At 41.0% G+C, this 25,354-nt stretch overlaps 1 protein-coding gene across 4 annotated transcripts in view; it reads left to right on the top strand.

The window, feature by feature from the left end:
• Positions 1-25,354, top strand: part of ZFAND3 (zinc finger AN1-type containing 3) — a 346,984-nt gene that overhangs the window by 270,653 nt on the left and 50,977 nt on the right. For 2 of the 4 annotated variants that reach the window (XM_036316886.1, XM_036316887.1), the window contains exon 4: positions 769-834. The exons of 1 other annotated variant lie outside the window; for it this stretch is intronic. In XM_036316886.1, coding sequence (XP_036172779.1) covers positions 769-834 — 66 coding nt within the window. Of the gene's footprint in view, positions 1-768; positions 835-16,417; positions 16,693-25,354 lie in introns of those variants that run through there. One more of the 4 variants, XM_036316888.1, reaches the window with a different exon arrangement.

Below are 25,354 nucleotides of genomic sequence, written 5' to 3'. Positions count from 1 at the left end.
CTAATTTCAGAAGTTAGGGCATGGTTGGTGGGGAGTGTTGAGGTATATATCAATATCAACTTAAGAACTTGTTGGTAGTCCTGATTCTGAACCAACTTAAGAATTTGTTGGTGGTCTTGAAATTATTGCTTTTCAAGCCTTCACCCACTGACTGACTAAATCTTTTGCATACTCTTGAATGATGCCTATCCATTAGATTTCTGGACCCTCAAAGATTCCATGAATGCCCTCTTTATATCATATTCTTATAATTAAACTAGACATTTCTTTATTGGTTCCAATGCTCTCTTTGTATATTAAAATGATCTATATTTCTTTTGACAAGCAGTTTGTTGTTCCTTAGGCAGCTCCCCCCCCTCCCCCCAAAATAAGGTAGTTTTGCAATGAATTCAAAGATAGGGTAACAACTGAGATCAGTCTAAGAGGGTGTACTCTTGCTGTTGCTTTGTAGGAAAGCTCATCTCCCCAAACTTGTGGGTAATTTCTTCTCGATGGATTGGAATTCTAGTTAAAATTTTATCCTTTAACTTTTTAACATTATGTGATATTCAGTTAGTTTTTATGAAAAGCATGTTCTAATGTAGAAAAAATATAGATCTAAATTGCTGAACTAAGTTCATCTACCACTATCACCACCTTCTCCATCTTTCCTATTATGCATTATTGCAGGTTGATCCCTGCCTTTTTAGGTTTCTTTTTATCCAAGATAGCAGCTATGGGCATGTAGCGGGTATGTCCTGACTGATGTGCCTGCCTTTCTATTTCTAGGTGGGCCATGCACAGACACAGCTCATGTCTCGTTAATCACACCAACCAAAAGATCCTGTGGTACAGGTACGTACATCATTCTTTTTTTTTTTTTAAATCCTCACCCGAGGATATTTTTTCATTGATTTTTAGAGAGTAGATGAGAGAGGGAAAGACAGAAACATTGGTGTGAGAGAAACACATCGATTGGTTGCGGGGCCCGGGCCAAAGAGGAGCCTGTAACCGAGGTGCCCTTGCCTGGAATCTAACCCAGGACCCTTTTGTCCACAGGCTGACACTGCCAAAGCAGCTAGGGCCGTACACCATTCTTATCTGGCTTCATTCTTATCTGAATTCTTCACAGAAATTAGCTACTGGTTGTAATGTGGTGTCCTTGCCAGGATGCTCTCTAATTTCTTCCATCAATTTTGAAGTGATCTAGTTTGTGCTTAATATTGGGAGTGGAGTGTGAGCAGAGATCAAAGTGGTGCTCTTGGAGGTCAGATTGACTGAGTTAAACTGTCACCTAGAACCAAGATGATAGTTTCCTAATGTCTGAAGAATATTATAACATGAAACATATATTGCCCATTTTCTAGCATGTGGCTAATAAAGTCTTGGACTTATTAAAAAAGGCATTTAAAAAATGGAGACTGGAAGGTGAAAGAAGTTGTAGTGCAGATAATCAGTGTTTTAACTTGACTATTAGAATATCCTAATAGTTTTGGAAAATTACATTCTCTCTCATGGGGTACACTGAAATTATTCTTTTTAGATATATAAAGTCTCCCAAAAAATCTTTGTGCATCTGTGACATTTTTGTTAAATATGAAGTCATGAATCTTGTAGCTCTCTAAAAAGCAGTCATAATGGCCATTGCTCCCTTAGCCTATAGCTCAATTTATTTTAAACAGTAAATTTGCCTTTTCTAATAATTCTGCCTGCTATTCAAAATATCTCAGGGATTATATTTGGAAGAGTCAAAATAATTATATTGTTTTTCTAAAGGTCACAGTCAGAGTATTTTCATAATTTAAAAAGTCCTTTTAACTTTTCAACAATAATAGCACAAACTATTTCTATGTTCAAACTCATTCTGAAACCTCAGCCCCTTCAAATGCTCATAATTTTTATGTTAAACTAACTCAAACAGGCCTGACCTTGCATAGTTCCTGAGTAGCATCCAGGCATTGAACTCTGGGAATTTAATTTCACTCTTCTGTTCCACATGACCAGTTTTGAGGCAGGGCTGTGTGAGAAGGTCCTGGGATGCTCTCATCTCTCCTGCCCTTAGTACCCAAGCTCCACTGGGTAGTTCCAATGGAGATGGAAGAGAACTGTGCCCTGGAGAGAGACAGACCATCCTGATTAGCCAGTGGGGAGTCGGAGCCAGCTTCCTACCCACTCCAGCCAGAAGCTTGGAAACATTCAGAGTCCTTTGATTTCAGGTCCAACACTTTACATGCACAGTGTGCTTTAATCTTTCTTCTTTCCTTCCATTCTTGGCCCTGAGTGCAGGGTTTCCTGTTAGCACTACCAATGTGTTAAGGTAGCAGTCAAGGAGTGAACCTCAAGCACATTGGGTAATCCTGAGAGACAGAGAAAAAGAGACTCGCATGCTCAGATTAGGCACTAAAACTAGTAGGAATCCTTCTCTGAATATTGTGTACTTGTGTCCTTCATCTTCTAGGCAGGTGTTTTCTTCTCCCATACTATTTTGTGTATCTGAAAATAATAATAGCATTTATTGCATGCTAACTGTATTACCAGGCACCATTCAATATGCTTTACATAGATGACCAGTTAATCTGCAGAACAATTCTGCAAGAGAGTTATTCCTCTTTTATAGATGGCAAAATAGATACTCAGAAAATTAAGTACATTTCTTGGAGTAATATTGTAGTAAGAAATAGAAACAGAACTTAAACACAGATCTTTCAGATACTAAAGCTTGTGTTGTTTTGCACTACATCATGTTACTGCTTATCACATTTAAACTAATAAAAGGGTAATATGCTAATTAGATGGGATAGACCAACGTCCTTCTGGACAAAGCCAGGGTGGTGGGGCTGAAGCAGAGGCGGTTAGGGGCGATCAAGCTGGCAGGGGAGAGTGGTTAAGGATGATCAGGCCGGCGGGGGAGAGTGGTTAGGGGTGATCAGGCAGACAGGGGAGCGGTTAGGGGCATCAGGCAGGCAGAGGCGGTTAGGGGTGATCAGGCAGGCAGGCAGTGTGGTTAGGGGTGATCAGGCAGGTGAGTGGTTAGGGGCCAGTGGTCCCGGATTGCAAGAGGGATCAGGCCTAAACCGGCAGTTAGACATCCCTTGAGGGGTCCTGGATTGGAGAGGGTGCAGGCCAGGCTGAGGGGGGGGTCCCCCCCCCCCCCCCCCAGTGCACAAATTCTGTATTATAATCATGTTCCTAGCCAGATGGTGGAAAAGCATATCATTGAATAAGATAGGGAGAATGGGAGACACATATTTAGAAATATAGCATGTAATGAAGTAGTGTTTAAAATGTGAGTTCTAAAAGCAGATCCTAGCTTTATGTATTACAAAATGTGATTTTAGGTAAATAAGTTAATATTTGTATTAACTTATTTGTATTTCATCTGTAAAATTGGATGATAAATCTATTGCATAGGTTTGGTGTAAGAAATAATATGCGTAAAGCTCACATAATAGATCTCTAAAAATAATTGCTATTTTAGTGTAATTGTATCATTAAAGATTATGTGTATACAGTGGCCAACCATTAAATGCTGGGGATAACACATCAGGAGGTAATTTAGGTAGAAAGAAGACTAGAAGTGCAGAATTCATTGTTGTACCTAGTTTCATTAATTGATTTTATGTTGATTACATTTTTTGTTGCATTTTAGTATTACAGTAGGAACTCGTAATATTTTTAGGTCTCTGTAAAGTGAAATGATAAGGATTGAGCTCTCAGTCACACATTTCCAGGCCTTCTTTTAGGTGACTACATGGCTCTTAACTAGGAAATGATTGAGAATTTCCGACTTGGGAGGAAATTAATGCAATGTCCAGGTCATCTTCTAAAAAGCCCGGAAGAAAGTTGAGATCGTTCAGCCTGCATATTAAAGGTTATCAAGTTCAGCCTGGTGCACTTTCCAAGAAACTTCTTTGTGCCCCCTCAGACTCACTGAACTAGCCTTACTATGGCCCTGATGTCCGACCATGGGTCAGTGGTTGAGCGTTGACTTATGAACCAGGAGGTCACGGTTTGATTCCCAGGCAGGGTACGTGCTCTGGTTGCGGGCTCGATCCCCAGTGTGGGGTGTGCAGGAGGCAGCCAACCAATGATTCTCTCTCAACATTGATGTTTCTATCTCTCTCCCTCTCTAAAATCAGTCCTATCTAATAAAAGGGTAATATGCAAATTAACTATCACTCCATCACAAAGATGGCGGTGCCCATAGCCACAAGATGGCGGCGCCCAGTCCTCTCAGCCCCGCTGAAGTCCCCCAGTCCCGGGGGGTGGAGGGTGGCCGCTGAGAGCAGGCAGCATGAGCGGCCTGGCAGAATGCTTGCTTCATCACTGCGGCCATGGATGGGCCTCTGGCCATGCCGGGACGTGGAACGCTTGCGTAAGAAGAGAAGGAACCGGCGAGCTGAGCAGAGTCGAGTGGCTCCCGACTCCTGGGCAAGGTCAAGTCCGGGCGGCAAGATGGTGGAGGGGTGGAGGATAGTGTGACAGGAGGGGCTGGTGGTGGAGGCACAGGGGTGAAAGGTGGTCGAGAAAGAGGAAGGAAGCCCTTTATCAGAGTTCTGAGAACAGGCAGGGAAGTCATTTGCATTTCCCAGCCACAAATGGGCCTCTGGCCAGGCTGGATGGGGCGTGGATGGGCCTCTGGGCCGCAGAGAGCCTCTGGGCAGCGGGCGTGGAGTGGCCAGGCCCCGCAGAGAGCTACTGGTGCACAGATTCATGTGAAGGGCTACTATTAAAAATATATTTAAATAACAACAAAAACTATGGTCCTGACACCAGAGGACAGAGTTTCCTGATTGTCAGAGGTAAATTGAATGATTTGCTTTGAGAACTGCAGGTTGACAGTCTTTGTCTCCATCTTTCTGTCTGTCCTTGAATCAGCAGACTGCCCATGATGGGGATTCTGAGCATTTTTCTTATGAGTCATCATCAATTATAGTGTTACATTGCTGGAGTGTTCTTGTATTCCTTATGTCTAGGTTCTTAAAGGGAGAGCTCATACTTCTAGCATGCTCTGTGGTGCTTCTGCCATAAAAGGGCACAGTCACAGTAGCTCTCCCAAAGAGCTCCTAGAGCACAGGGCTTCAGGCATAGATGATCTATAAATAATTACCTGACAGTAGTATCACTTCTTCCTTGGAAAGAGACCCTGTGAATTAGGTCCTACTGACCCGCTCCAAGCCAATCGGTTCAATACAAGGTTGGACCTAAAGCAGCCTCCAGCATAGTAATGAGGTGTGTTAGGAAAAAGATACTTAGGCTAAAATATAGTGGTTCTTTAGGTCAACAGTCTCTGAAGAAAGCGTATAATGTATAATCTGTGAGGTGTGGGGAGAAAATAGTAAAAGTTCTTTATCCCAGCCTTTTAAAATTTCTGTTTTGCAGATTTATTTTATAATTATATAGCAGTCCATACAGTTTAAAGCCAGCAAATACATAGGATGCATATTAAAGGTACATAGCCAAATATCTTAGAGAATGTACACGCAAAAAAAAAAAAAAAAAAAAAAGTTATTGACCTTTTCAGTAAAGAGGTCATTTTCTTTTTAGTATTTTGAAAATTAGATCTAAAGATTAGCATTAGGCCCATAATTGTAAGTCTGAGTGGTTGATTAATAATGTCTCTATGTTTCAGGGGACTAATGTTGATCTGAGGATACTGTAAACAGGTGGAAAAAAGTGTAGAGTGGCTTGTCTACAACCATCAAAGTGAGAAGGGGAACTCTTTTTTTTTTTTTTTTCTTTATTTTTACTATTGACACTATACATATCCCCATTCTCCCTCCCTCCCCTCCCACACACACCCTGTCCTCGTGCATCCAGCCCCATTTCCCCCTTTCCTCTTGCCGTCATCATAGTATTGTCTGTGTCTGTAGGTTATGCATATATGTTCTTTGGCTAATCCCTTCACCTTCTTCCACCCAGTTCCCCAAGAGGGAACTCTTTAAGAAATTTCTCTGTGGTAACTGGAAGTCTAAGAAGTCTAAGAAGCAGGTTGCAAAAAGTAGTAGTGGCAAATAAAAGATGAGTTTTATTTGTGAACTAGGTGAGAAACTCCTTTCTTTAGATGTTGGGTTTAGCTACATAGCACTGGTAACAGTTAACTCTGTCATCTTTAGATGGAAAAAAATAAACAGCAGCACCATGATTATTTTGGTATTTAAAGCAGAGAAAAATTAAGTGAAGGTTCTTTGTGGCTTTAGAGCTCTGAGAATTGTCAGCAAAGAGTTGAAAAGTGCTGCCAAATCCCAGGTTGCTTTGGTTAGAATGTGAGAGTTAAAGCATATCACACCTTCAGATTACTAGAGAGAGCTTACCTTTCTTCAAAGGCTTTGGGTATTTTGCACATGTTCCCTTGTTAATTCTCACAACATTCCTGCCAAGAATGAATATATTGTGAAGGAAAAGAGTTCACTTTCCTTGGCAACAAACCACCTTTTGTCCTTCATCTTTTCTAACTATTAAGTAATACCTTAAGCCAAAACGTAATCAGAGCTGTGGTCATCCTTTTTAGACAACTTTATTTGGAAGGTGTTTGGATATTTATGTGAATATCTTCAGGAAGTCCTATTTTTAAAAGTATTTTTTTATTGCTTTCAGAGAGGAAGGGAGAGGGAAAGAGATGAAAACATCAATAATAAAAAAAGAAATATCAATGATGAGTGAGTCATTGATTAGCTGCCTCCTGCACCCCCCACACTGGGGATTGAACCATAACCTTCTGATTCATAGACACTCAACCACTGAGCCATGCTGGCCGGGCCAGAAAGTCATGTTTTTTATGTTTAAAATGACTTGTGGGAGGTCTTTTTGCCTTTTTTAAAAGACGTAACCTTTTTTTTTTTTTTTTTTTAAATAAGACTTATTTGCAGAGTTACAGTAGAAGTTATTTTGTATTTTATATATTGGAATTTGCTATTGGTAAACTTTACAATTTAAGTTATAATGGACAGATAGAACCATGTTTTTTCTTAAATGTTCATAGAGAAAAAGTCTCTCTCCAGGAAGATCCTTGAACATGACTAACCCAAGGACTCTGCTCCTTCCAGATGGAGCATTAAGCAGTTCTTAACTCCAGGACCTGGGTTGACTATATCAAAGCATAGACTTGTTAGCATACAAAAAAAGGAAATAGCTCCTTCCCCGTTTTAACCACACCCTATGGCTTGATTTTGTGTTTTCGTTTTATAGTCCCTTTATTTCTGAAGTTAAAATAAGTCATAAACAAGCTAGCAGACTTGATGGTACTGTTTACAGGCTTTTGCTCCACTATATCTATATTCACTATTACTCTGCTTCCAGCACATTTGTTGAGCAAATAATATTCTCTCTGATGACTTGAAAAATGATAGTTTTAAAATGCTCTGTGTATGTTAAAAAATGTGATTATAGTTAGTAGAATAGCAAGTAAAATAGCCATTTGTGGGGCCATACGTGAGCTGTAGTATTATTTGAGATGAAAGCAGATGGGACTAGAAACTCCCATTAAAAACCAATGCAGGTTTTCTCAGAAAGTACTATCTTTTCACTCTTTAAGAAGCATGTTAATTCAGTTTGACTATCCTTTGCCTGCTTTTTCTTTTCTTTCCTCTTGGAAAGCACGTTTATTAACGTTTTAGGTCACCTATTTTCCTTCCAGCATGATGAACAGTGACATGAACTGGATAGCCTTGTATTGTTCATTGTTTCCCATTTTTCCCTAAAACCTTTTTTTGGCTCATTTCTCTCAGGCAACCTGCTTGTGATATTATTGTCTGTTTTTACAAAGACAAGAGAAGAAAACCCTTTCACCTGGGAGATAAGAGAAGATTGATGTGCTCAACACTTTCCACATCAGTGTTCAGAAGCCACTTAAAGGGGAATGTTTCATTGTTGTTATGTTACCATGAGGTTTCTGGAAGATCTTTTAAATTGATTCAGAAGCTAAAGGGTGGCAGTGTTAAATCAGAAGTGGCCCTGTAAATCTTAGAAATACCCACAGTTGTGTCAGTATTCATGGAAACATTTCGGCCATTGTATTCTAGAGAGTTGAGTCGGTGACTATAAACTGTGTTAGTCCGTATTACACTTTGTAAATGACTCTTCTAAGGACTCTGTAGAGCTTAAAGGAAGGCAGCTTTGGGTGTGATTCAACTATGTAATTCAGTTCTTTTTTTAAGAAAATTCTTTCTTTTTGGTCCTTAAGATACAGCTTTTCCCTCTGCCTGCAGTATCAACATTTGAGACAGAAAGTTAGAAATTTGACCTACTTTTGTAATATGCAAGTTTCCATCAGGAGGATATTAGGGAAGATATAAACCTTTTTTTTTTTATTAGCATTCAATGTAACCATTGAAGAAAGATCAAAACAGTAATCTGTCATGGCAAGGAAAAAGTATTTAAAAGATGTTTTACCTTGCGTATTCATCATCTTGGGTCCTAAAGGAGTTCATTTAATTCTTGAGGCAGGGGACAAAAATGAATACCAACTATTTGGAAGATTGCAAAAAAAAAAAAAAATGTCTAATCTAAAAGGTGCATGTTATGTTTTACCATCCAAGGGGAAAAACAAAAAAGGCACTGGTTACCATGTATGCCATAGTTTATTTGCTGACAGTATGTGCTTTTTGGCCATTGAGTGGAAAACTGGGGAGGGGAAATAAATTGCTACATGCTTTTTCATGTGTGGTGTTTTTTGGTTTTGTTTTTTTTTTGCCTATATCAACTTTAATTTGCCTGAGTTGTTGCTTATATTAAAGAATAGAATGAGATAGAAAAGCACTGTATAATTAGGTGATTTGATTTCAATATGTAAATAATAGTAGGTGAGTTTAAAAGCACCTCACACAATGTATAGATCTGAGAAAAGATGAGCGAGAGCTTACTGGTTTTCATTTGTACTCCTGAATGAGAGTTAGGTCCCATTGTCCCCAGTTGTGTTTGTGTTACAGGCTGGCTAGACATGTATGTCATGTATGAGAGTTTGCTGAACTTGAAGTCATTGGCTTGTTTCACAGGCCTTGTTTGGGTTTTCCTCAAGAGAAGCAGTGGCTTCCTTTCTGAGAACAGGCTGATATAAATGAATATCAAGCCAGGATGCCAATCTTACTAACAGGGATTTTTGTACTTGGAGGATTAAAATGCACTCCAGTATAAAAAGGAAAAGGCAATGTGATGAGGCTTGTTGCTATTTGGGGTATGTGGGTGTCTGAGAAGCCCAGGCTGTGGTGTTGAGCTGCTCACGGTTCACTTGCTTTGTGCTAATTCAGTTTGCTTGGATCCTTGAATGCAGTTACAACTGGGGGTTTTTGCCTTTGTGGTCATTTATTTTATCATAGCTTGCACTCTTACTAAGGAGAGAAGCCCTGAACTTCCATTAATTAGCTGTTCTATTGCTCCACTGGGGCAAAATGCCTGAGCCAACATTGTTTTAAAAAGGATATCAAGGGAATTTAATACCCCTCTCCCTCCTCTGAAACTTTTGGATTATTTGGGGGGTGGATATGGGGGGTTTCTTTTCAGGTGCTGCTCCATAGCATGTATGTGCCTGTTAAGAGCACAGCATGTTAGAAGTGTAGCTTTCCCAAAGCAGCCTTACCAGAAGGAGCAAGATAGAACAGCCACAATGCTGCATTATAAATCATCGGGACCTCGCACTGATACTGCCCATTAAGGAGACTTTTTTTTGTGCTCTACTCAGTTCCTAGCTGTACTAATAGAACAGCGCATCAAGCAAGGCTGTAAATAAAAGTTATTACCTAATAGGTGGGTGCTGAAGTGGAACGGACGGAGCTGAGGCATGGAGGCCTTATTACCGCTCATCAGCAATTATAAACAGGATAAAGTGTCTGGGACTTGCGCTGATGCAGCGAGGGCTAATAGAGGCTGGGAATGACACTGAGCCATGATAGGATGATGTATGCTGATGCGTTTTTACTGTCTCATCGTGCTGCTTGCTCCCAAGACAAGTTATGTTACCCGTTTTCCTGCTTGCTCATCTATTTGAAGAGACAGTCCCATTGCCTCTCCTGCCAGCAGGTGGGCTGGCATTTATTCCTCATACCTGTGTCTCCTTCTAAGGCAACCCCCTCATGAAGAGTCTTCAGAAGTATTTCATAATCATGCCGATTAAAGCCATAATCTTATTGTATCACCTGCTGTCATGGGTATAGATCACACCTTCAGAAGTGGTTGCTTACGTGGAATATAGGACCAGCTGAGGCACTGTAGTTAGTCTGCCAGCCCAGTACTTGATTCAAAGACCACTGTGACATTTCTGCAGTAGATTCTGTAGTGACATGCAAAAGAAGTGGTAAATATGCATCTTGTCCCTGAGAGCTGATCCCATAAACAGAACAAGTACAGAAACATAAATACTACTAATTTCAGCTATAGAGAGCAGGAAATGTAACTAGTGTTTATTTTTAAAAGTGAACACAGGGAGGATAAATTATACAAATCATTATGAGCAAATATGCTAATGTGGTCTTTATTTTATTGTTGATAGTATTACAGAAGTTCCCCATTTTCCCCCCTTTGCCCTCTACCCATCTGCCCTCCCCCCCAGGCCCTCAGTGTCCATGGGTTATGCATATATGCTTAAAAGTTCTTTGGTTCCTAAGAGTCAATAGGAATGATAAAGGGATACTGGAATGTGGAGGGAAAGTCTAAAAGTAGGACTGTGTTTTTTAGTGAACAGAAAACTGCAAATATGACTTGGCATCGCTTTTAAGTAGCAGAGAAGCAACTATACTTGGGAAAATTGAGATACGGCTCTCTTCAGCTTTGACCATTCAGCCTCACTAGATCCCAGCAATTAGACTTAGAGATAGGAGCACTCTAGCAGAGCCACAGGGGAGTGCTTTGAAAGGGTTTACCCGTCTGCTGCAGGAGTTTATGAGCATCCAGTAGTACAATCGTTTGTCACTTATGCCTCAATCAGCGGTTCTCAACCTGTGGGTTTCGACCCCTTTGGGGGTCGAACGACCCTTTCACAGGGGTCCCCTAAGACCATCAGAAAACACATATTTAATTACATAATGTTTTTGTGATTAATCACTATGCTTTAATTATGTTCAATTTGTAACAATGAAATTGGGGGTCACCACAACATGAGGAACTGTATTAAAGGCTCGCGGCATTAGGAAGGTTGAGAACCACTGCTCTAAATGAATACACTTCTTGTTTGTTTGTTTTTTTGTTAATCCTCACCTGAGGATATTTTTCCATTGATATTTAGGGCGAGTAGAAGAGAGAGGGAAAGACAGAGAAACATTGATGTGAGAGACACACATCAATTGGTTGCCTTCTGCATGAGCTCCAACCAGGGCCTGGGCCGGGGAGGAGCCTGCAACCAAGGCACGTGCCCTTGACTGGAATTGAACCTGGCACCCTTTGGTCCGCAGGCCAAGGTTCTACTTATTGAACCAAACTGGTTAGGGCTGAATACACCTCTTTCTACAACACATTAAAAATTAACCTATTAGGAGACTTCCTGCTGTTTGAGAAATTGTAGTTTTTCCATGGAGTTCTTTGATACCTCAAATTATGCATATGTGTACCTCATGTTAAAGAAGCCTGATATATGATAATATTATAAACCAGATAAACTAAGAATTAATGTTATAGGAGAGTCCTTTAGTCTATAAAATGTTTTGCTACCTGGTGAAGGTGGATAGGTTTTTACTTTTGCACATAAAGTAATATTTGACTTGCCAGATAACCAATTCCTGCTTATCCCATTTATTCATAGTGTTTTCTGTGAGTAGTGGCCAGTAAAATAGAGAAGAGATGAATGTAAGCAAAATGTTTTAAAATAATAATAGGATTTAATGACTGATTAGAGTTGGCTAAAGAAAGAGTATAAAGTTCTAAACATGGGGAACTGAGAGAAGAAAGATGAGATTGATGGCAGGAAAAAGATTGCGAAGGAGAACTGGTTGAAACTATTTTCGGTTTCTGATAACCTAAATTTTAGGTCATTTTAGATTGTCCTGTAGAAAAGTAGAAATATAGGCCTAGTTTGGAAATTATTAGTCTAGAAACAGATTAAAGGTGTGCAAGTGGGTAAGGGAAATGAATACAGAAGAACAAGGGGCTAAGGACTGCATTTAGGGGGCTGGGAAAGAGAAAAAGATGCCAGTAAGTAAAGGATACTAAAGAAAGGACAAAATTTTATACAGTATTATGAAAGATGCATGAGAAGAGGGGCCAGGAAACATGAAGACTAAGAGGAGCTGTTGTCTGTAGCTAGCAGAAGATCACTGAAACCCTGAAAGAAGTTCATGTAATGTGATGGATTAAAAGCTTGATGGGAGGCCATTATGAGGCACTTCATAACAAGGAGAGAAAGGCAGCAGATAGAAATCATTCCGTTTAAAAAGTTAGGTGAGCCATTAAAAACCATTAAGTAATGGTGGTTGGAGGGACAAACAGGGTCAGGTATGGAGGTGGTTAGACAGGGAAATATTTTGCCCTTGTTAAAATACAAAGGAAAGATACACGAAGAGAAAGAAATAGAAATATTAGGAGAAATAGAACTGATACAAAAGCAAGATTCTTTAGAGGCAGAAATCTAGGATTACTTCCTTCCAAGAGTATATGGAAAGAGATACAGATATAGATAAATACATTTTCTCTTTTCATGTGTAGATGGTTAGCTGGACAAGATGAACCAAGGAGTTCATCTTAGAAGGTCATCATTTTCTGAATAAATAGATAATACCATCAGCTCTAAAGTAGCAGCAGAGAACAGGTTATAAGAAGAGAATTATTGTGGACTAAAGGAGGAAAAATAGGATTTCCAAGTAATAGTTAATCCAAATTGTCATTAAATACTAGTTTAAATTTACAGTGGGTCAAAGTAAGACTTTCTCTGGAAAGAGCAAAGAGAGAACAAGTGGCACTCATTTCTTTCTTTTTCTATTATGTTTCCATTTTCAAAAGTAACACGTGGTAGCACATCATAACACAGAATAGTTTATGAGAAAATGGTAGTCTAGAGACAGTCCACTCCATAAAACCGACCAGCATTTCTCTCCTGACAGTTTCTATTGTAGTATTTTCATCCTGTAGGTTACCTTTATATCTGTGGAAGGAAAAAAAATACTGTGTCACCCCAGAATTTCCTTTCACCATTGTTTTATTCCTCATTTTTGGAAATACAACCCCTAAACAAGTTCCTAGGAAGAGTTTTGGGGTTCTTGCATTTCTGAAAATGTCTTTTCTACGCCTAGTATGGTGGAAAGTTTAACTAAGTATAGAATTCTTGGATGAAAATGATTGTTCCTTCCCTTCTATGCTATTACTGAGAAGTCAATGCCACCGATTTTCTTTTTTTTAAGTGATATATCTGAGATTTTTTTTCACCTCTAAAACTCTTAGTATTGTGTTTTTATTCTTGGTGTTACAAAATTTGTAGTGATGCATCCAGTGGTCATCTTCCTCCCTCCTCCCCCTGCCTTTCAAGATGTTGGATGCTTGCTGGGCCCCTAAAATTTGAAGACTAATGTCCTCCTTCAGCTGTAGACTGTCTTTGATATTCCCCCAACTTAACATTCTCTTCTCCGTTGGGTTTCATAATGTAGATCTTGGGCCTGCTAGATTGGTGATTTTTCTTTTCTTTCTCATAATTTCCATCTCCTCTTGTTTACTTTATCTTCCAACACTTCTTTTAACCATTATACTTTCATTGAGCTTGCTCTTGTTCTCTGAAAGTTTCTTTTTCATAGTAACCTATTCTTGTTTATAATAATAATAATAATAATAATAATAATAATAATAATAATATAGTAATATATTCTGAGTATGTTAGTGATTAGACTTGTGCTCTTCTGGGGTTGTTATCTGTGATTCTCTTGAGACCAGTTTTCATATTTGTCTTAGTCTTATCCTTCATGTTTCTGTTCTCAGTTGCCTGGTGAAGCTTGGTTTTCTGTTGACTTCTAAGGGGAAAAAATGCCTAAATGGATAGTTTCTCCAATGCCTCTTTCTTGCATTGGAATTTTTACTGTGGCTCTGTGTATGATGGAGTAGGAAGGCAGTGTTAACTGACAGAATTTATTGTGAGAAAGTTGAGATCGTGCTGTCAAGGCTCTCAAATGCAGAAGGAGGACTTGACTATGAAGAGCCATAAAAGCAGCTTTGCCTAGATGGGTCATTCACCTTGTTTAGAGAGGAGCTATCCAGATTTTTGCCAAGTAAATGTGGGCTGCTACCAAGGATGGGGGGTGCAGACTAGTACAATTATTCTGCAAATACACTTTCAGTGGATCCCCCTGGTTTCTACCCTGCTTCTCATTCGGCTTCTCTTAAGACTTGCTTTGCATGTAGTGGCTGCCACCTCTGCAGTCACCAAGTTTCAGTCTCAACATGGCTAACAACATCTAGATATTTGTTTAAAATCTGTTTTTTATTATATTAAATGCACACAATTTATTACAGTGGGTTAATTGTTCATGTTGTTTTTTAAATGTTATTTCAGTAGGGTTTGAGGAGGTTGAAGGGCCAGAGGAAAATGTATTTAGTCCTCTTTATCTAAAAGTTTCCTGCGACAAAGTCAGGATTATACTTTCTGATTTATCCATTGGTGGGAGATAAAAGGGAAGGGTAGCTTCAATAGAATGTGTGGTTCTTAGGAAACCTACTAAATGAGAATGTACCCAAGTTAAACCTCTAATCCTGAAGGGAAAGAAGTATATAGAGTTGGTGGTTGAGAATGTGGGCTCTGGAGGCAGTTTATGTGGGTTCACATTCCAGTGCTCCATTTTACCAACCATATAACTAGAAGAATTGTTGAATTTCTCTATGAGTCTTAGTTTTCTCTTTTGTAAAATAATAGACCCAATCATAGAGTGAAATGAAACAATGTGTTTAAAGCACTTAACATGATGCCTGCTAAGTCCTCAATAGGTAGATGTGGACAGAAGGTACCAGGTGATCTGACTGAAAGGAGAGTGAAGAGAAATTTGAGGAAATGTAGAGGAAAGTGTGAAAGAACTCACACAACTCAGATAGTGCACTGGTGGGGTCCCTCAGCCTGGCCTGTGCCCTCTCGCAATCCGGGACCCCTCGGGGGATGTTGGCATGCTGGTTTCGGCCTGCAGGGATTGGGGCCAAAACCTGCAGTCCTACATCCCCTTAAGGTTGTAGTAGTGTGCCAAGCGGCAGGTGGCCGGGGAGGAGCCCACACCACTCTATTCATCCCAGCCCCGCTGCTCCTGCCACCACTCAGTCAGCTCGCTGAGTGGCGCTCCCGCTGTGGGAGTGCACTGATCATCAGGGCGCAACTCCTGTGTTGAGCATCTGCCCCCTGGTGGTCAGTGCGCTTCAAAATAACTGGTAGTTCGGTCCTTCTGTTGCTTAGACATATACACACACACACGTACACACATACATACACACATACATATATTAGAAGCCCACTGCACAAAGATTCACACAATAGGCCTTCCTTCCCCTGGCTGCCGGCACCGGTTTTCCTCCGGCACCCGGGACCCAGGCCTTTGGTCCGACTGCAGCAGAGAAGCCAAGCTTCTTCAGTCTTCAGTCTTCACTCCGGCTGGAGCCTTCACTCTTTACTCCGAGCCTGTGTATGCAAATTAACTGCCATCTTTGTTGGGTTAATTTGCATAGTTGCTCTGATTGGCTGGTGGGCGTAGCAGAGTGACACCAATTTGCATGTTTCTCTTTTATTAGTGTAGATATGTGCATATATGTGTGTGTGCATATATATATATATATATATATATATATGCACATAAATATATATGTATACATATACATATACATACACATACACACTAGTGGCCCAGTGCACGAAACTCATGCATTGGTGGGGGGGGAGGGGGGACAGGTGTTCCTCAGCCCAGCCTGTACCCTCTCCAATCTGGGACCCCTTGGGGGATGTCTTACTGCCCTCTCACAATCTGGGACCACTGGCTCCTAACCACTCGCCTGCCTGATTGCTCCTAACCGCTTCTGCCTGCCAGCCTGATCGCCCCCTAACTGCTTCCCTGCCGGCCTGATTGCCCCCAACTGCCCTTCCCTGCCATGACCCGCCTCCTCCACCAGGCCCTGCCTCCACTGTGCGCATGGCCATCTTGTGGCGCGGTCACGCGAGGGCCAGCTAGGCTTTTATTAGTATAGATAAGAAATTGTGAATGAGGACCGGAAGCCAAGCAAATTGGAAAGTGCAGACATGGAAGGGAAGTGAAGGTCAGTGAAATGTCAGGGAAGAGGAGGGGAGAGCAGTCAGTAGCCCTTGTTTGAACATATGAGGGCTCTGAATGACAGGAAGCCCAGAAAACCTTTATGAAAATTGGGCATCAGGACTGCAAAGATCAAACTTTTTTTTTTTTAATGTTTTTATTGATTTCAGAGAAGGAGGGAGAGGGAGAGAGGGATAGAAACATCAATGGTGAAAGAATCATTGATTGGCTGCCTATTGCACGTCCCCTATTAGGGATGGAGCCTGCAATCCAGGAATCGAACCATGACCTCATGGGTAGATGCTCAACAACTGAACCACACCGGCCAGGTGATCAAAGTTCTTTTTTATTCTGTTTGTTTTGTTTTATTTCTAGGCCTTATTTTAAAAGTAAAATTTTACTGTATGTATTGGTGGAAAATAATTCTTACAGAGATTTCACAAGCTTGCCTTCTGAAAAAAAAAAATACTCTTATTTCCTGAGCTCTTCTCTACACTTTTATTCTTATAAATGAGAACTCCTTTTTTGGGCAAATCACAATTCAGGAGCCACAGAGGGCTGATAGTTTTCTTGTGGGTAAAATTTTGATAAAAGGACTGGCTGGTGCATCCAAACCAACAATGTGATAGAAGCTTAGCCAATAAATTCACTTCTTTATGATTAAAAATCAGACAATTTAACCTTGGAAGTATTTTTGTCATGGGGGACTTCATATTGTGATTAGTTATCTTAACAGCCAAGTGCTTCTGTGGGCTCAGTTAACCAGCCTCCCACTACATATGTATAATTATTTTTAGTACACGTGCACACACACACTGCTATAAAAGCTTATTTGGCCTTATGCTCCCTGCCATTTTGAATTCTCTGTTTCATTACCAGTATACACCCACTGAGTTTTGGAAAGTCATTCCCAAATAGCAGAACCACAACTCAGAATTTTAAATAAACCACGTCTCTATTGGTTCAAGGGACAGGGGAGTTAGTTACAGGCTATGCATTTTCCACATCCATCCATCCTTTCAAAACTTATTAAAAACGTATACATATGTAAGCAAGAAAATAGGGCACTTAGCTTGTGTTAATCTTTCTGTTACTTTAGCAAGGGATAAAGAAAGTGAATACAGTAGACAGTCTTTAAGATTTTTACCAAGAATGTGGACCAATGTGTACTTGAAAAAATACACTGGATGCTGCTGCTTTTTTTCTAGAGGATGTTGAACAACCTCAGAGATGTTACTACATTAGATCTTGAAATATATGTCCAAATATGCAAGATAGCTTTTAAAAGAAATCTGGGCTTGGGGAGGGAGTTTAGGCAGTACTGATGTGAACGGGAGGTGTTAGCTGCAGCGGAGTCTCTTTTCCTGCTTTGACATTAACTGATAGTTCCTGTAACTGACAGGGATTTAGATCCACTTTTTCTTTGGTGTCCTGTTGATAAATACATTTCTAGAAGATTAAAATCACATCTTAAGGTCTTGATCGTCATCCTTCCTGGAATAGCAGTTGTAGTAATTGTTGCAAATGAGTCCTTATTGGGATTGGAGGAATACAGACTAAGAGAGTGACATGTAAAAGTCTGGTTAGTCATTAAAGTGTACTTACAGATAAGCGTTGACTTCACTACAAACCTGGAGAAGCATGGGCTTTGGCCTTCCTGTTGATTCCTGCTACAACCATTTTGTCATGCACTTTCCCATCAGATCTAAGCAGTGTCAACATTTCTCGGCAAGAATTCAGTAAGCACTTAGCCAACCATCTCTAAGTATAGTTACTCTGGAATATAGTTGTTGGGTTTTATAAAGACATAATTTCAGAAAGATTACATAGAATTCTCAGGCACACACACACACACCACCGGAGTCCCCAAATGTTATCATTTTACCACGTCAAAGATTGGCTTTTTCTTTTCTCCCCCGTGCATGAGTGTGTGTAATATCTCTATATCCCTAACCATTTCAGTAAGTTGCTTTTGTTATACCAAAAACTTCAACATGTAATTCTTAAAATCAGGGTATTATCTTAATAGCCATAGTAGTTCTTTCAGTGAAGATTGTTGAGCAAAGTCAGTGGAATTGAGGTTAAAATGCTAGGCACTTGCTTCTTTTGTGTTTCAAATATGGACTAAAAACAATTTTCATAATAATTTTATGCAGATTTCCTTGCCTCTGATTTTCCAGCAGCTTGTTTTACAAATGAATGTTATTTCTCTTTACTTCATAAGCCATTTTCTCAAGGCAGCTTTCTTTAACCCACACACTTGGTAGTATCTGCATCAGCATTGATGCAACCCTACTGAGTAGTGAAACCTATAAACTAATGCAGGAGGGGTAGGGTCAGGGCTTTCTTTAGGCACCCTTTGTCATCATATGTTAAGTTCTAACTTTAGGTTCATTTACCCTCACATCAGAAAGAGTTAAAATGAGGTACAGAAGTATTTATAAGTTTAAGGATTTAGCCTGGGAGTAATGAGCCAAAAGACAAGACCTTGGATGGCAAAAAAACTAGTAAGTAGAGAGAACTGAATTAAACTATGCTAAATTAGGAACCAAAATAGTTTAAAAACAAATCAGCTATTTAATTTTAGCATCTGCAGTACTTAGGTATGCATTCAAGCTGATTTTTTTAAAATAGCAAAATAAAAACATTCAAACATTTTCCCCTTACATTAAACCTGGAATACAGCCTACTGATGACAATCTCTCGTGGAAGGAGTACCATCATTAGGAACTTCTTCCAACCAACTCAGCCTCCAGCCATGGCTATATGTGTGTGTGTGTGTGTGTGTGTGTGTTTAACAAAAAATGAGAAAATTTGAATTAGTGTCTCATCTTGTTTACTCATTTCCCTTACCCTACCCCCATATTTAGTGTTTTTCGGTGTTTGTTTTTTTTATTAATTCTCACTCGAAGATATTTTTCCATTGAGTTTTAGAGAGAGCAGAAGAGAGAAGGAGAGAGAGAGAGAGAGAGAGAGAGAGAGAGAGAGAGAGAGAGAGAGAAACATCGATATGAGAGAGACACAATGATTGGTTGCCTCCTGCACTCGCCCGACCAGGGCCAGGAATGGAGCCTGCAACTGAGGTACGTTCCTTTGACTGGAATTGAACCCAGGACCCTTCAGTCTGCAGACTAACACTCTATCCACTGAGCCAAATCATCTCGGGCATGTTTTTTTTATAAAAGACACCTATTTTCAGTTTTCCTGGCCAAAAACCCAAGGTTATAACAGGTTAACCCTGGGCAAGTCATGCATGCTTTGGAGACCAAGATATGGAGGGTACAACATTATTTGAAGACTTTTGGCCTATCCCTTCCCTCCAAGGCTTCTTCAAATAATAAGGCAACAGTAGGAAAAAGTGGCTATAGTCTATGTCTACATACTGCCCAGGTGCTTAAAACAGTTGTGTAATTTTATAAGGAATAATTGGAAAATCTCTAGGCTTCATGTAACTACAGAGTAAGTAGAAGTCTTACTCCATATTTTTAGTCAACTTCTAAATGAGCATTTTAGGAAACTATATGAAAACAATATTGCTTGTCTTACACACAGTTATATTATAATAAATATGGGTATGTAGATATTTCATAGATCTCTCAAGTTATCCTCTTTTTGGATAAATGAAAATAAGTCATGGCTGATCTTAGTTTTCTGGAAATATGGGCAAAAATAGTAAAACAGAAACTCAAGACCAGTCTTAGCACTGTAAGGGTCTTAGAACCCTCATGGTCAGAAAACAAATTAGGGAATTTGGGCATGTGGCCTTTGAGAAGTATATCCTCTTAGGTTTCTTAATCTTGCTTCTCTCTCTGTCTCACTGTGCATCCTTATTCTGTACTCTACTGATGCTATAAATGTAATTTTTTTAAAGCAATGTATTATAATGTTGTTGAACCCTAAAGTACCCAAGCGGGTTATAAAAAGGAAAGATTATCTGTGGAGGATAATTTGTCAGTTACATTGAGTAACTGAAAAATCTATGAGGAAAGTAATATAGTGTAGTTGGACAGGCAGGAGAAGCTAAAACAAGGAAGTGGTGCCAGGCCAGTACCAGCTACAAAGGATGACTACTCATTGCTAGTCTGGCAGGCCTGCTGAGTGGCACTCCTATGTAGAATTTCACTCCTGGTGATACCCTTTAAGTAAATAGTACAGCAGGAATGACACTTATCAAACAGAGATGGTAGCTGGCAGTTTTTCAGATGAAGGTAGGAGTGGTTTATGGGTCATCTGTGACTTTTTAAAGAGACCTGATTTATGAGCTATAGGAAGCTATTAGGGTGGTTGAGAAGAGAAGGCTTTGACTTCTGCCTATGGGGCCTATGTAAAGGTGAGAAGGTGTGTTTTACCTTTTCTGACCATTAAAATAAAATTTCAAGTGAAAAATAACTGGCTTTCCTTTTCCTATTGAGAAAAAAAATTTTTTTTTATCCTACAAATAATCACTAAAGAAACTTTTGAGGGCAGATTTTTAAAAAATAATGTGATGGGGGGGGAAAGAGCTGATTTTATATAAATTAAACTAGAGGCCCAGGGCACAAAATTCTTGCATGGGGGGGAGGGGGGTCCCTCAGCCCAGCCTGCATCCTCTCCAATCCAGGACCCCTTGGGGGATGTCAGACTGCCTCTTGCAATCTGGGACTTCTGGCTCCTAACCACTTGCCTGCCTGCCTGATCGCCCCTAACCCCTCTGCCTGTCTGCCTGATCGCCCCTAACCCCCTCTGCCTGCCTGCCTGATCACCCCTCACTGCTCCCTTACCGGCCTGATCACCCCTAACTGTTCCCCTGCTGGCCTGATTGCCCCTAACCGCCTCTGCCTCTCCCCGTACCCGGGACCCAGGATTCCCTCCTCTGGCCGGTCGCAGGTACCCAGGACCCAGACCACCTTCACCCAGGCCGGCCATAGCCTCAGGGGACTATGGTGGGCAGCTTCGCCTGGGCCACAGCTACAGGTGCTAGCACCTGGGGCCGCAGGCTGGGTGGCTTGTCCCTCTCCTGGGCCACAGGCACAAACACTGGCATCCGGGACCATGGGGCATGCGGATTGCCCCTCTTCTGGGCCGCAGGCGAAGCCGCTGGTGCCCAGGACTGCGGGGTGTACGGCTAGTCCCTCTCCCAGGCCACAGCCTGGCTGGTCCCCATTTCTCTCCCGTGAGCTTATTTGTGCCTGGCTGGTCCCCATTCCTCTCTCCCCAATGTTGAGTGTCTGAGCTGTTACAGCGTTATGGCATGAGGGCATGATGACTATTTGCATATTAGCTCTTTATTATATAGGATACTGTGACTATAATCCACAGAAATCCAGAGAGTTATCAGGAATCATATTCTAAGAGCAGAGGACAAGTAGAGTTATTCACCATTCAACAGAGATGTATCTTAGAGAAATTGCACCTGCCCTGACTGGTTTGGCTCAGTGGATAGAGCGTTGGCCTGCGGACTGTAGGTTCCGGGTTCAATTCCGGTCAGGGGCATGTACCTTGGTTGCGGGCACATCCCCAGTGGGAGGTGTGCAGGAGGCAGCTGATCGATGTTTCTCTCTCATCGATGTTTCTAACTCTGTCCCTCTCCTTTCCTCTCTGTAAAAAAAATCAATAAAATATATTTTTTAAAAAAGAAATTGCACCAAAATATTTGGATAATATTCTAAGTGGAACAGAAAGAGGGGCTTGTTTTTGTTATCTGACTTGGCCCAGGATCTGCTCTTCCACCCTCATCCCAGAGATAGCAGCATCTTTGTATGTAAGAAACTCATCTTCATGGTAAAGTTTGCTCATGGAAGAGCAGAAGTAGAAACTTGAGTAATAACAGTTGGAGACAGGATAGTATAGTGTTTAAGAGCAAGAATGCTAGGCCAGGCTGCCTGGGTTCAAATCCCAGTTCTATTTACTAGATATGTGATCAGCAATTCTCTTAACTTGTGCCTCAGTTTCCTCATCTTAAAATGCAGCTAATAGTAGTACCTACCTCATAGCTTTGTTATAAAAGCTAAATGAGTTAACATATGTAAAAGCCTTTAGAAAGTGCTATTACCAGAAGTGCTTTGTGTTAGTGCTTATTATTACTGAATCTTAACTTAGGAGTCTTTTGTCATATCTGCCTACAGTAACTAAAGTGTAGCTTGTCCAAATTGAGTTTGGACAAAAGGTTACATAGGATGATTCCATTTATGTGTCTGTGTTTATGTTCATATATATGACATTCTTGAAATGACAAAAATGGAAAAATGGATACATTAGTGTTTGCCAGGGGTTGCCAGGAAGCAAGGAGGGAGAGAGGGAAGTAGGCATGGCTGTAAAAGGGCAACGTGAGGGTTCTTTGTGGTGATGGAAATGTCCTATAGCTTGACTGTATTAATACCAATATCCTGGTTGTGAGATTGTACTAGAGTTCTGCAAGATATAACCATTGGGGAAAACTGGGTGAAGGTTACATAGGATTTCTCTGTATCGATTCTTATAGCTATATATGAACCTATAATTATCTCAAAATAGTTTAATATAAAAAGCAAATGGGCTTAGAAAATTCCTGATAGAGGAAAAAAATGGCAGTTAAAGCCATGTATATGTCTGAGCAGGTTAGTAAACAAGATGAAAGGAAAACTGTGAGCTAGCTATTGACATTTTAGAGAGATATTTGTGAACCCCCAGAAAAAATTGAACCAGCTGGGGTCAAAGAAAGAGGAATGAGGAAAGATGAACAACAGCATATTTCTCTAAAAACTCTTCAAACTGGTGTTCTACAAATGCCTTTGCTTCCCAGATTGTGAAATGGTCTATTAGTTATGATTTTTGGTAAAGAGAAGTTAGAAGGTAGATGAGCAATAGCTTATATACAAATGGTATTCTCAAAAGCAGGCCTCAAAGAAAAGGATCACAAATGTGAGCTGAAAATCACCTCTATACATATGTACAATAAAGTTCTTAAGTTCAAGAGGGTATCTTCTCTGACTTTTTCCTCTTCTGCTTCCTAATCACCACTCCTCTAACAGAATTTATCACTTCTTTATTTTCTGCTCATAGCATTCTGTTCATATATTAGTATGCTACTTACTATGCTGTAAGTTTATTTGTATACTAGAGGCCCAGTGCACAAAATTTTTGCACCCAGGGGGACGGGTGTCCCTCAGCCTGGCTTGCGCCCTCTCACAGTCCAGGAGTCCTTGGGGGATGTCTGACTGATGGCTTAAGCCCGCTCCTCTTTACATAGGCCCCACGGGCCCCTTAGTGCTGCTGCGGAGGTGGGAGCCCACCACCACTGCTACACTCGCCAGCCGTGAGCCCGGCTTCTGTCTGAGCAGTGCTCCTCCTGTGGGAGCGCACTGACCACCAGGGGACAACTCCTGCGTTGAGTGTCTGCCCCCTGGTGGTCAGTGCACGTCATAGCGAAGGGTCGTTCTGATGTTCAGTTGATTTGCATATTAGCCTTTTATTATATAGGATGTGTCTTTCCCTTTGTTTTTCTTTATTTTTAAAATATATTTTTATTGATTTCAGAGAGGAAGGGAAAGGAAGAGAGGGAGAGAGAGAGAGAGAGAGAGAGAGAGAGAGAAACATCAGTGGTGAGGGAAAATCATTGATCGGCTGCCCCCTGCACACCACACACTGGGGATTGAGCCCACAACCTGGATATTTGCCCTGATCAGCCTAGTTGCCCCTCACTGCCCCCCCTGCCAGCCTAATCGCCCCCAATTGCCCCCCCTCCCAGCCTGGTTGGCCTCCAACTGCCCCCCCTGCCGGCCTGCTCCCCCCTCACGACTTCCCTGCTGGCCTGGTCACCCCACACAGCCTGCTTGTTCAGTCGTTTTGTCGTCCCTCACAAACCCCCCTGCTGGCCTGGTCGTAGGCAGCCATCTTGTGAGGGCATGAGGTTAATTTGCATATTATCTCTTTATTATATAGGATGATGCCATTAAAGTAAATAGGTAGATGCGGTAGAAAGAAAAGGAATTCAGGGTGTGGTACATTTCACAGGAAAACTAACCAGTACTATTCAAAAAGTCCATGTTATTTGAATGAAGGAAAGAAAAAAAGTAAGGGACAGTTTGAGTGGCATATACTATTCTATATTAAGAGAGACTTAGACATAAGATTCATGTAACACATGAAACTTGGTAGGACATGCCTTTGAAAACAATGGAGATAATTTGGATACAGACTGAATGACATTAGACCATTATTCTTAATTTTATTAGGTGTAATATTTTGGTTATGTAAGGAAATGCCCATATTATAAGATGTGTATGTATGAAGTATTTTGATGTTTGCAACTTATTTTCAGATGGTTCAGTGGGAAAAACATGTAAATATGGAGGGAAGAGAGAAAGTAATGTGACATTGTTAACAGTTGTTGAATCTGAATGGAGTGTACACAGGTATTTATTGTACTAGTAGAGGCCCAGTGCATGGATTCGTGCATCGGTGGGGTCCCTCAGCCTGACCTTCACCCTCTCGCAATTTGGGATCCCTTGGGGGATGTCGGACTGCCGGTTTTGGCCCGATCTCGCAGGCTGGGCACTGCACCGCTCCCCCTCATCCTGGCCCCACTGCACCTGCCACTCCTGCGGAGATGGGAGTGGCTCACACCTCCACAGCTGCGTTTGCCAGCCATGAGCACTGTGTCTGGCGCCCATTGGTCAGCTGAGCGGTGCTCCCACTGTGGGAGCGAACTGACCACAGGGGGCAGCTCCTGCATTGAGCATCTGCCCCCTGGTGGTCAGTGCACATCATAGCGACCAGTTCAGTCACTTAGGCTTTCATCTATAGATAATAGATTATTTGAATTTTTCTATATGTTTGAAGATGTTTTAAATAAGTTGAATGAAGGCTGAGTACTTTCCTCCTGAGGTTGGGAACAAGGCAGAGATGTCCTCTCAACACTCCTATTCAGTATCATACTAGAAAGCCAATCCAGTACAATAGGCGAGAAAAACAAAAAAGGCAGGCAGAGTAGAGAGAAAGAAACGTTGAGGGGAAAAACCCTTCCTTTGTAACTGTTGGACTCCGGTGCCATGATTTTAAAGATTGTTTTTTTTTAAATGAGAGCTGTTCTCCCCACAGCACATTAGCTGCTTCTACGGGATCTTCTGATGACTTCATAATCACTTTTTTTCTGGTGTCAAGATGTGCCACCAGAATCAGCTTTCAGCTACTTTTATAGCAGGAATTGGGGGGAAGATGGACTGAGAGGAAGT

This window comes from Myotis myotis, unplaced genomic scaffold, assembly GCF_014108235.1.
Source record: "Myotis myotis isolate mMyoMyo1 unplaced genomic scaffold, mMyoMyo1.p scaffold_m19_p_7, whole genome shotgun sequence".
In the NCBI taxonomy this organism is placed as follows: Eukaryota; Metazoa; Chordata; class Mammalia; order Chiroptera; family Vespertilionidae; genus Myotis; species Myotis myotis.
The sequence above is the reverse complement of the archived record's forward strand: the minus strand, read 5'-3'. Positions and strand labels throughout refer to the sequence as shown.